This window comes from Protopterus annectens, chromosome 7.part0 (genome assembly GCF_019279795.1).
Source record: "Protopterus annectens isolate FY-2018-M chromosome 7.part0, PAN1.0, whole genome shotgun sequence".
Taxonomy (NCBI): domain Eukaryota; kingdom Metazoa; phylum Chordata; order Ceratodontiformes; family Protopteridae; genus Protopterus; species Protopterus annectens.
The window spans coordinates 450,657,869-450,670,489 of NC_056739.1; the positions used below are offsets into that span (position 1 = coordinate 450,657,869).

The 12,621-nt window shown below is 44.4% G+C and overlaps 1 protein-coding gene across 1 annotated transcript in view; it reads left to right on the plus strand.

Moving 5' to 3' along the window:
- Nucleotides 1-12,621, plus strand: part of NEURL4 (neuralized E3 ubiquitin protein ligase 4) — a 1,403,612-nt gene that overhangs the window by 113,897 nt on the left and 1,277,094 nt on the right. Inside the window, exon 6 of the mRNA XM_044076219.1 lies at nucleotides 8,882-8,970. Coding sequence (XP_043932154.1) covers nucleotides 8,882-8,970 — 89 coding nt within the window. The remainder of the gene's footprint in view (nucleotides 1-8,881; nucleotides 8,971-12,621) is intronic.

Below are 12,621 nucleotides of genomic sequence, written 5' to 3' on the forward strand. Positions count from 1 at the left end.
ACGGCAACAGCCAAAAGAAGATGATGCTGTTGCCTAAAGGTTATGTAATGTCACAGTTGATTGTTAATTCCAGTGGGCATGCAGAGGCAAAGCCCACCCTTCACGACTAATCTCTCACAGAAGAACATATTTTATCAATCTAAGGCATTTTCCCCATCCCCTACCCTGCATATACTTGTGGTGGGCTGTCAGAGATATGGAGTGAGTTATTTAGGTGTGTAGAACTGTGTGTAAAAGGAGAGTAGTTAAGGTAGGCTGGGAAAGTTGTAGGGTTCTAGTACAGTGCTGACAGTTTCAACTCTAGTAAAGATTGAGATGAAACTGTCAAAGTAGTTCTGCTGTCCTGGCATGCTCCTAGATTTCATTTACTGTACATTGGTTTGCTCAGTTCATTAGTATATAAAAATGTGGACAAAGTGACATAATTTTCAAACTGTGATCTTGATGAGGGAAGAGGAATATTGTCATGTTGTAATGTAGGTTGCTATTCTTGGTTTCATCATAGGGGCTCAGTAGTGAAAATGCTATAGGACAGCAAACTTATGAGTGACTTAAGTTTGTTGACCCTTTGTGTATGTATGTATGTGTATACGCATATACCCTGTAGGCCTCAACTGTAGGAGGTTTGTCTGGGACTTTTTTTTTACCCTTTGGTTTATGTTTACTTAATACACACACATGGTGATGTGAGAGGGGAATGTCCATTTAGCCCAGTGTTGGAGAGGGTTATGCAAAGAAGGGGGTGCATGTGCATGGGGGAAGTTCCATTCCCAAAAAATAGTGACTTTTGATAATGCAGTGAAAGTAGTATTGTTTTCCTACAAGAATCTGCTTTTGCACAGGTTGCATTGTTTTCCTCATGTTCTACAGGGTGGCTGCAGTTTCATTTTCTGTTATAACCGATTTATCTGATGTTGTCAGTCTTCATTAATTCTTGACAGTTGGGATATGGTTTCTAGCCTCTAAACTGTCTCTGCCTTTATACACCTCATGATAGCCAAAAAACACTTGAGCTAAGTCTCTACCCACAGTGCCCATCTCTGTATTACCTCAGATCTCGTTTGCCGCTCTGTCAGCAAGGTGCGTCAGCCGATTCTCTCAGCTAATTGACAATTTTTCTTCTGTATTTTTAAGTACTCTTAAATATTCTTAAACTTTCTGATTTTGTGATTTCCTTTGAGTGTGAGTATCTCTACCTCATATTTTATTCTTTAGATCCCCTCTCTTCCTTCTTAACATGTCAGGGTTTTTCTCCGATACCATTGTTGGTATTCTTCTCCACATTTTACCACACTGGTAGTCTTGTTTGCCATTGTTGGTAGATCTCCTGCCTTTACCTTTTTACCATACTGGTACTTTTCCTACCATTGCTGGTAGATTTCCTATGCTTTCTTTCCTGTCATGTGTAAGTGTGTGAATCTTTTGTGTTGTTAGCGTTCCTCAACGTTTCATTATGATGGAAAAACCATCAAAAGGCACGTCTGGGTTTAAGCAGTGCCAGGAATGTGGAAGAAAGATGCCCAATTCTGATGGGCACCTTTCCTGTGTTTACTATTTGCACTGACTGCAGGAAAAAGAGTAAAATGCCCTTCAAAGTTCATTTTACTTTTCTTTCTAATCTTGTGTGTGTGTGTCTGTGTGTGTGTGTGTCTGTGTGTGTGTGTGTCTGTGTGTGTGTGTGTGTGTGTGTGTGTGTGTGTGTGTGTGTGTGTGTGTGTGTGTGTGTGTGTGTGTGTGTCTGTGATACCATGCCATACAGTAACATTGCAATCACCTCCGACGAAAGTACTTGGGCATAAAATGCCTGAGGAAGAGGTATACTGTTGAGTGCTCTGACACAGTGGTGAATATCATGTTGCATTTTTTCTTGTTTTTTTTTTTCTCTTATGCTTAGTCCACCCAGCTTCTCTTATTGATCCTGTCACACTGTCATGCAGTGTCCCAAGGTCTTTGTACTCCATTGTTTTCCCCATGTATGCCTTCCATTACAGGGGTTGGTATCTCCTCCCAGCTGTTTACAGACCTGATCCAGTACCTGGAAAATGAAATTTTACATGGTGTTACAATTCCTCCATGTGGTGAAATTTACTCTGACTTGTTGCAGCCAGAATTACTTATATCCGTTCAGGTTTGACAGAATTTCTGAATGTATGTAGGCAAGTGTTTTTCTTTACATTAATAGTAGTAGTATTTATAAGACTAATTTTAAATTATTTTTCCTTTTGCTGAAGAGAAATGTTAGACTAACATAACATTACACAGTTGAAGAGAAACAATTAAACAAACTAGTAGTTATGGTTTCTGTATTTATTTATTTTTCCTTATTAGTGACTTTGACAGCTGTGCCTTATAGTATGCTACCTGTAGCCTGTTCAGTTGCATGTTTATTTTGTGCAGAATTTATAAATGCTGCTTTTCTTTGATAGAAGCTTTGAATAAAATTTCTTTTGTTTCCCCAGGAAAGTAATCTATTCAGTTTGCAAAACAAAATGTTACATTTATATTTTGGAGCTTGATGAATTACAATTATGCAAAGGATGCTATTTATAGTACCGTATAGGGGAAGTAAAGTAATTTGAGGGCAATTAAAAAGATATGACTTTGTGCTCTATAATTCTGACTGCATGTGCTGGAAATCTACTAGTTCTTCACAAGGAGAAGCAGGCTATGAATAAGCTTTATCTTAAAGTCAAGATGGCACTGGTGGAAAAGAGATTAAGAGAGCCCCTCCCCCTCACAGAGACTGTTTTGGATGAATGGAAGCCATAAATTCTTCAAGAAAATGAAAATTTAAATGGGCAGGTTGAGTGAGACCCAGGCTATTTTATACAGACATTGTTCATGTGTTTGTGTAATGCGACATTTATCTCTTATTACTTGAGCCCTAAGGAAGTCATTGTTGTCTTCATTTGATCTTCAACCTGTGGGTATAGGCACCAACATTGGTGCCGAGCCGGCCATATCCAGGCTACGATGCTGAAACTGAGCTCCTCCCATACCCATAATGCTCCTCTCTCTTCCATTTCCCCCAGATCTCGTTTGCCACCATTCCAGCTACAAGCGAGTTGTCTGAGCTCCATCTTGTTGAGTTTTTTTGTCTAGTGTTGGGATTTTCTTGGTACTCAGGTACTGTTTAGAGTTTTCCTATAACTTTCTCCTACCCATCACATTTTGCATAAAAAATTGTTCTGGTAGTTCTCTTCAGTAGGTTCCCCTTCTTGTCTTTTCTATCATGGCTGACAAGTTGGACAAATCCGAGAAGGGTGTGGGATTTAAGAAATGTGCTGAGTGTGGGCATAAACTCCCACCCTCGGATGGTCATACATTGTGTTTAGGAGTTTCTCACCAAAACACTGGGTGTTCTATTTGTGCAGGTTTTTCCTCTTGTACCCTCGCGGACAGAACAAACAAGTTAATATTAAAGGGTGTGTTACCCAGTTCTTCTAGTGTGGGTGCAGGGACTCAACCTCCTGGTAAGTTGCCCGAGAGCAAAAGCAAGGACGTGGACAAGAAGGCACAGAGAGAGAGAAGGCGAGAGAGAGAAATCCAAAGGCAATGACAAGCCCCCAGAGAAGTGGAGAATGACTGAATCTTCCCCTGCTGCTGTTGAACCTTCTCCCCAAGATCAGGGCTAGGTTATCTTTTCCTCAGCCTAGGTTCTCGCTCTAGCCCCCGGAGTCGGCCTCGCCCAGGCACCACTCCAGACCTGCTTCTGTGGCTTCCTCTGCCAAGTCCTCCTGTAGTATCTCAGAGAAAGAAGTGGATCGATTGATGAGACAGTTCTTGCGGGCTCAGATTCAGTTGGGAGTCCTTCCCGCCCCCTCCACACCGGGAGTGGGCGGTTCCTTTCCTGTCCCTTTCAGGGCGTTCTCCTTTGCCGAGCCCTGGGGTTTCGGGTCTTGTGGTCGCCAGAGTTCCCGGCGTTGACTTTGTTGGTTTCTTCAATGCTGACAATGTGCTTGGGTTCCTCTGCCTCTTTTTCTTTGGTGTTGGAGGGCTGTCAGAGTCATAGCTCGCTTTGCGCCGGTTCCAAGGGTTTGGCGTCAGTATCTAGGGTTTCGGTGCCTTTTCTCCCCTCTTGGAGCCTCGGCACTGTGCAGCTTGGCACTGACTCCCCTGTCGGTGCCTATGTGGTTGGGGGCTTTAGATCCACTGGCATGAAGCATTTCAGTGCAGACGCATGCGGTGCCGATCTCCCATTCTCCATCCACATTCGACATGGTGGAGAGGGTCCTCTCTAATTTGATGTCTTTCCCTGTGGATCCTTTTCCACTGCAGCTGGACTCTGGTCCTGATGTCTCCAGCCCTCTGCTTCAAAGGTGTCCTGCCCCTGTCCTCCAGGTTTCTCTTTCTGTGGAGCCCCAGGCTTCCGGTTCCTCCCCGGAGTCTCCCCACTGGGGAGGTCCGCCGGAAGCATGTGTGCAAAAGGAGGCACATTGACTCCACCCCTGAGTCTGTCATGGATGCCACTGACTGGGAAGAAGGTGAGACCCCCCCCCCCCGATCTCCACCCGATGATGTCTCCTTCGAGGACGTAATGGAAATTCTGCGTCAGAAGGGTGGATGGTCTGCTCCAAAGCCCAATCCGGACAAATCAGTGTTCCTGGAGGTGTTCAGTGGAGGGCCTATCTACTTCCTGAGTGACGCCCTATGCGGACCCTTCATTAGACCTCATCACCCACAGTGCATGGAAGGAACCGGACGAGATGGAACCAGTACCCAAGAACCCCACCAGACAGGACTTTTTGGCAGAAGACAGTCCCTGTTGACACTTTGGTGGTTGCAACCACCAAAAAAAGGAGCTCGCCCAGGAGAGCTCCTTTGTCCATTCTCCTGACAGGGAGTTCAGAGATATAGACAAACTTGGGAAGCGTGTTTATACATCAGCTACCTTCTCTCTGAGGGCACTGAATTACTTGGCACATGTTACTAGACTGCAGAGATCGCTCATCGAGGAACTGTCTGCGTCTGCCCCGGAGTCCATGTCAGCAGAGGAGAAAGTCTGGCCACTGTCAAAGCAATTCTAACACCTCTATGAGGTTCCTTTCCTATTCATCGGAAGGCACTTCTAGGGCAGCTGGTTCAGGCATCGCTGCTAGGCGTCATGCCTGGATGCAGCTTTGTGATTTCTCTGAGCCCTTCAAGGCGTCCTTCACGAACGCCCCCCTTTGATGGATCTTCCCTGTTCGGTACATCCATGAAAGAGACTTTGGCCCAGTGCGAGAAGGACAGTAAGACCCTGTGTGCTATCGAAATCCACTTTTCTACTCCTCAATGTTCCTACTCCAGGTATCAGAGAAGGCAGTAAGAGATTGTGGTCCTGAAAATCCAGGGCTTTCCATCAGGATACACCTGCTAACTCTTCCCTTAGAGGTAGATCAGGGAATGATTCTTTTAAACGCCACACTATGGGCAGGAGGCCTTCAAGAGAACAAGGGTCTTGGGACTCCTGCCCGGACAGACCCTTCCAGCGACCCTGAAGTGTTGCCCGGCTGTCCTACCCAGGAGGTGGTTGGGAGTCACTTTTCTCTGCATCCATCAGCCTTGGAAGCCATCATGTCGGATCATTGGGTGCCAAGAGTAATATTCAGGGGGTATCTGATTCCCTTTCTTCATCCTCAGGCCCAAAAGTCTCTCCTGGATGTTCCACCTGCTCACAGGGAGGCTGCAGAACTGGAAATCTCCAAGCTGCTCAACAAGCGAGTCATCCAGCCTGTTCCCCCAGAACTGTCTGGATCAGGCATATATTCAAGGTTCTTTTTGGTGCCCAAAAAGATGGGGGACACACACACCGATATTGGATCTCACCCGACTGAACAGGTTTGTAGCCAGAACCAAGTTCTGGATGGTTACAATTCAGTCCATTCTTCCATACCTTCAGAAGGACTTCTGGATGTACTCGATCAACCTCCAGGAAGCATACTGCCATATAAAGATGGAGAAGTCTCTCAGGAGGTTCCTATGCTTCCGATTAGGAGCCAGGGATTATCAGTTCAGGGTGCTCCCCTTTGGCCTCACCACAGCCCCTGGTGTGTTCACCAAAGTGGTAGCAGTACTAGCAGCGTATCTAAGGCTGCAGGGGATACAGTTTTCCCCTTACCTGGATGACTGGCTTCTGGCTGCTCCCACCAAGCATCAGCTTCTTCAGGTCAGGGATCAGTTCCTTCAGTTAGCTTCGACCTTGGGCATCACTATAACTTTTCCCAAATCAAAATTGGAGCCTCTCCGTTCCCTGGAATTCATTGGAACACTGTTGAATACTTCTCTGTGCAAGGTTTTTCTTTCCATGGACAGGATTCAGTCTCTTCAGGGCCAGGTGAGAATTCTTCTGGAGACACCTCAACCATCACTGGCCCAAATTCTTCAAGCTCTGGGATCTATGGCAGCAACCATCACCATGTTACCCTTGGCAAGGCTATACATGCGGGTTCTCCAATGGACCCTATCAGTCCAGTGTTCATTTAAGGACCAGCCCCTGTCGTATCCCATTCGGCTATCCAGAACCTGCCAGTACTCACTTATGCGGTGGTTAAACGTTCAGAGTCTAGCAGAGGGTCGATATTTTGTGGCTCCTTCTCCAGCGGCCATGCTCACCAAGGGCGCCTTCCAGCTTGGGTGGACTGTTCAAGGGACGTGGTCAGAGTTAGAGACCAATCTTCACATCAGTGTTCTGGAGATGATGAGGGCAGTGCTTCTGGCATTGCAGGCTCTGCATTCTTTTCTCCCCCCAAGGAACAATTATGATGTAGACAGACAATGAACCAGATCTTAACCCCCTTTATCAAGAGGCCATAAGATTGTGAGAATGGACAATCTCTTCAGGCTGTTTTCTTGTTGCAATGCACATTCTGGGTAGTTGCAACATCCTAGCAGACAAACTCTGCAGGACCATTCTGTCTCCTGACAAGTGGTCTCTGAAACAGTCAGTGGCAGACATGATCTTCCAGAAATGGAATCAACTGCGCTGCGATCTTTTTGTCTCACCTTCCAGTGCCAAGTGCAGCGACTTCTTCGCCCTGATTCCTCCCAAAGGAGAGACTCCCAGAGATGCTGTAGTTCATGCTTTGCCCCCCAGTCTGCTGTATGCGTATCCCCCCTTCCACTTATGGCAAAATTTCTTCAGAAGGCTCAAAGGTCGAGGTGGCACGTGATCCTCATTGCCCCCTTCTGGCCTTGTCAGGTTTGGTTCCCCCTTCTTTGGTCTCACAGTGTCAGTTCTCCATGGATTCTGGATTGATGACCGGATGTGATTTCCAATCCAGAGGGCAACTTTCATTCAGATCTGGACAGTCTGAAGCTCACAGCTTGGCTTCTGCAGTTCCAATAATGGCTAGAGTTCCTGGGCTATCATCTCCTGTGAAGCATATATTGCTTTCCGCTCATAAGTAATCCACTAAGAAGATCTATGCTAGTAAATGGAAGAGGTTTTCCATTTGGGCTTCCCACAATTCGGTGGATCCCTTTACTGCATCTATTCTTTCAGTTTTAGATTTTTTGCCTTGTATTTTCAACCAAGGTACCAGTTCCTCTACAGTGAAAGTCTAACTAGCTGCCATATCCCATTATCATGTCGGACTAAAGCATTCTTCTTTGGCCACGTCTAGATTGTGCGAGGCCTTTTTGAAAGGAACGTTTCTTTTACAGCCTCCCATTAAGGATCCGGTTCCCCCTTGAGACCTAACGTTGTACGTCAGGCAGTGGTGTCGTCTCCATTTGAGCCCTCTGCAAAGGTGGATGTTCAGTTTCTGTCATGGAAAACAGCTTTATTGGTAACCCTAACTTCATCTAAGCAGGTCTCTGAGATACATGCCCTTTGTATTCAACCCCCATACCTCATTTTTCACAAAGACAAGGTTTTGCTTAGACCGAATCCTTCCTTTATGCACAAGGTCGCTTCAGAGAAGAATATTAATCAGGTTATCAATCTTCCTGTGTTCTTTCCAGAGTTTCAAAATAAAGGAGAATACACGTTACACATGCTTGATGTTCGACAGCTTCGTTTCTATCTTGATAGAGCCAACTCTTTCAGGAAGTCCACTCAGTTATTTGTATCCTTCTCGAAGTCTAGATTGGGATTGCCTGTTTCCAAGGTAACCATTGCCAACTGGATTGCCAAATGTATTACCTTTATTTATCAGAAGCATGGTGCTCCTCTTCCTTCTGCAGTGAAGGCACATTCTACCAGGGCTGCATCTACCTCCTCAGCTTTCTCCTCCAGGGTATCAGTGGATGAGATTTGCACTACAGTTACATGGGCTAGGTCTCGCACCTTCATATCCCATTACAAATTGGATATTTCATCTAGGAGCAGAGCTTCCTTCAGTTCCACCATGCTCCGGAACATCCTTCCTTAGGGCCATCCAGGGCTGAAGTAGCTGGGGACTCTGTCCCACAGGTTGAAGATCAAATGAAGAAAACAATGTCAGATAAAGAAGTTATGTACTCAGCATAACATTCCATCAGCATTGTTGTTCTTCATTTGTCTTCAACCTTCCCTCTCCCTTCCCCCTTTCCATGAGTACTTGTCCTGGCAGAAGAGGCTTTTTGCTTTCTCTCTCTCTCTCTATGCTTCCTCTTTTAAGGGTGGTTGTCAGTCACTCTGTTGCTTATAGGTCTAGGTCATGTACCTTTTGTTGGCAAACTCTATCTGAGGGGATGGAGGAGAGCCAGGCGTTATGGGTAGGGGAGAAGCTCAGTTTCAGCGCCGTAGCTTGGATATGGCTGGCTTGGCACCAATGTCAGTGCCTATACCCACAGGGTGAAGACAAATGAAGAACAACAATGCAGTTGAAATGTTATGGTTAGTACATAACTTTTTTTTTATTAGGTTATACAGATGAAATTTGTTAATTTATGTCTGAAATTTTGTTTTATTTTTTAGGGACAATCATGATGAGTGGATGTGGAATACTGACCAATGGGAAAGGAACACGCCGAGAATACTGTGAATTTAGCCTTGATGAGTTGCAAGTAAGTTTCTGAGGATGTGTGGCTTCAGGTGCTTACTGTAGATGACAGTATTTTGCTTCTGGATGAGATTTATTATACTACAATTATAAGCCATGTGTTGATTGGCAAAGCTTTAGCCTTCAGAGAGCGAGAGAGAGAGAGAGAGACCACAGCTCATTTCAAAGTGCAAGTGATTGCTGTTGACACTGAGAGAATACCTTTTTAAGACACCATTTGACCAGTATGTATAGTAAGTAAAACAGTTAATGATGAGCAGTTTGTGCATTGATAAGAACAGCATGTATAACAAGGCTCTTGTATGTGGAGTTCCACCCTCCATAACAGCAAAACTTAAGCAGAGGAAGGCATTAGGTCTGCTTGGCAGGTAAATTCACTGGCTGGAGAAACCCTCTCCCTAAACCATAAAGGATTTTCTGAGATGAGGAAAGTGGACCCAGGCTCCCTTTAGTAGTTTGGTGGTGCTTTATTGCCTTTCTGCAAGTAAAACGTTTATAATTGTTTCATTAACACTTTTGCTTTCCAAATTACTTAGGCAGGAGTTTCTTCTTTTAATGGAACATTGTTTCCCTTTTTACTCTCTTGGGCCTAAGATTGCTTTTTTCACTGGAGTTTAATGTGCCAAAAAAAGTCTAGATTATATTATTCTTGGCTCTCCTTCCAGATTAAATCTAGAGGTATTTCATTTGTGTTGATTTTTTTCACTCATTGTAAGGCCTTTAAATCTTTGCTTCACTGTCTTTTCTTGCTACAATGGATTTTATTTATGAATAATTGTTCTTGTGCAGAAGATCCCTCCTTAAGAATAGACACTTGTTGTCTGCATTATGTGGGTGAGCAGCACAGTAAGTATTCTATTTGTAGAGAATTCTCAATATCTGCTTTAAAGAATATATAAGAAGTTAGACTGCTGCATTTACTGAAGTGGTATCTTTCAGGGAGAGAGAGAGAGGCCACACTGAAGCTTCTACCTCTTCTTTCTTTGCCTGTGTCAAACAACAACACGTGTCAGCATTTCAATATTATAAACCAAGACAAATTTCCTAAATTCTTCAAACTTACTCATCTAACCAGGTCTTTCCAGCTGTCCTTTTTGATGCCAAAAGAACGAAAGAGTCATTACAAAGGTATTTTGGTCACTTTGTCTGAAACTCCGGCAACTTTATTTCAGGAAAAAATTAACCTTTGTTTTTGCCTGCAGTTCTGATAGTGTGTTTCCTTTGTCTAGCAGAGTCTGAGGCTATCTGCTGCTATAGCTGTCTCCTCCTTATCTCATAGGTTCATAGGTTAGTACTAAACTAACTAACCTTGCGAGCCATTTTAAGCCTAGCCAATTATCCCTTGTGAGACTCGAACCCTGCACCTTGTGTTTGTAAGGTAAACACCTTAACCATTAGGCCACCCTCCCTTGCATCTGACATAGGTTATAGGTAAGTTGAATGAGGCCCTCTTGAGGGGTCTGGTAATGCACTGTAGTGCTCAGTCCCCTGCTTCATTGGTCAGAGAGAGAGGTTTTTTTTACACTTTTTACCCATTTGTATTACATCTCCGATTTCCTCAGAGGTAGTAGTGTTTTCACTGCTGGACTTGAGCATCCATTCCATTGTTGATCCAGTGGCTAGCAGCACTATATGAGTTGATGGAGATCTTATTGTGTTGGGCATTACCGTGATATTGATGTCATTGCTTTCAGTACTGACAGTGTTCTCTCCAGCAATGCCATGAGCTGGAATCTTAGCATTGATGTTAATGCTGGCCTTGTTGATGTCAGTGTATGATTTGGACTACCAGGACTTGGGTTTTTTGGTGCTGAATCTTTTAGCATTGACTCGGTCTCAGTGCTGATTCTAATCCAGCAAGCATCTTTGTAATGGTTTCCTTTGATGCTATACTAGCCCTCGATCTTCTATAGGGCTGATGTAGTTTCTTCCTGAGGCCATGTCTGTGCTTATCTGCCTGTTTCACAGGCGGTCATATAGATCTCAGTCCATCTTAATGGCCTCTTCCGATTTTTTGATGTCCTCTCTAAACAGAGTTTCTTCCTTGGAGTTTCCACCCACCAAAGAACCCCAGAAAGACTCTGTGCAAGAGGAAGCATCTTATCTCCCTTCTGGAGTCTCCCATGACAAATGTTAATGATGAAGAGAATACTTATGCACTTGCATTCATCCCTGGACAGCCCTACATTTTGTATTTAGAAATTGTGTTGGAGGGGAGCAGTTGCCCATTAACCAAGTATTTTCCTCACAGAGGTGGTTGCAGAGTGCCTGTAGGTCAACCCAGCAGTCGTCCTGTGTGATACCTTTGTTGGTGGAAGCTGTCACCAAGGGAGCTTGGGAGAACCCAGATATGGTAGCCCTGTCCTTAAGGAAGCTGATTGCATTCCTTGGCCCCTGCAAGAGTAAGGCATTTGGTCAGAGACATCCAAGACTGACACCCTTGTCTAAAGAGTTGCCAACTCCCCGGAACCCACCCAGCTGTCCCTGTCCCAGACAAAGGAATCCAGAACTGTGAGCACTGCTAAGTTGCATATCTCACATGTGGACTGAATGTCAGACATGAGCCATTCTGATGATATGCATCAAACCATTGAGTAGTTTCTGGACGGTATTATTAATGATAAACTGTTCTGTTAGTCTTCAGCTGATGTGTCTGTTGCCAGCCTTTTAATTCTTGTCTTGTTTAACACTGCAAAAGGTTCAGCTGGAGCTGTGAGTTCCAGCATTGACATGCACTGGCAGGCATGACTCCACTTAGCACATTTTTCTTAGGTCATTGTGGGTGGCCTTTGTGAATACCCTTTCAGGATCCTTGCATATTTGGTCCCAAAGTGAAGGCATAACTTAAGAACATGGATTGGGGAGGGCAAAACCCTGATTACTGCTCTTCCAGGATGCAGGAGAGCTAACATTAGACATGGTCCAGCTGTGGCAGATGGCAAAGAAATCTGGCACAGTCTGAGAAGAATCCCATTAACCAGCACAACTTCTTCACAATTGTGGGCCCAAAAGTAAGGTCTGTCTTCAGTCATCAGGGAGTTGTTGTCCACCCATGAACAGAAAGCAGCAGCATCCTAAGATTTTTCCGAATCATCTTTCTCTGGAGGCAGTTGGTATCCACTTGTCTGTGTAATATTCCATTATGACATACAGGTGGATCACAACAATCTTTTCCAAGATAATGTTTCATAGCATAGCCAGTCTAACCCTCTTTTTTCCTCCTGCGAAACATGTCATTACCATCAAAATGTATCCACTAGAAGGGTGTCCCTTGACTTTTTTCAAACAAGAATCATCCAGGAGATCCCAACAGACCAGAAAGTATTACAGTTTTATTCCAGATTTTTTAAGAACAGAAAAGGCAAAAAACCTCAAAGCATTTTTTTTGCATGTTTTGGTTTCCTATGGCTGACCATAAGCCTCTCTTCATGCACTTTAATTAGCCACCCAAAGACTAGCCACAAACCCATGAGTGAGGGCCAGTGAGGATATTAAAGCTTCTTAGAACAGTGTCATACTGCTGCATATGAATGGTTTCTTTTAAGGCCCAATCCCATCCTGTTGCATGAGCCTGTGCTTTCTCAGAGATTGGCATGCAGTAGGCTTTGTGGTGTATTGTCTGCACTTGTGACTTGACCCAGTCCCTTGCACTTTA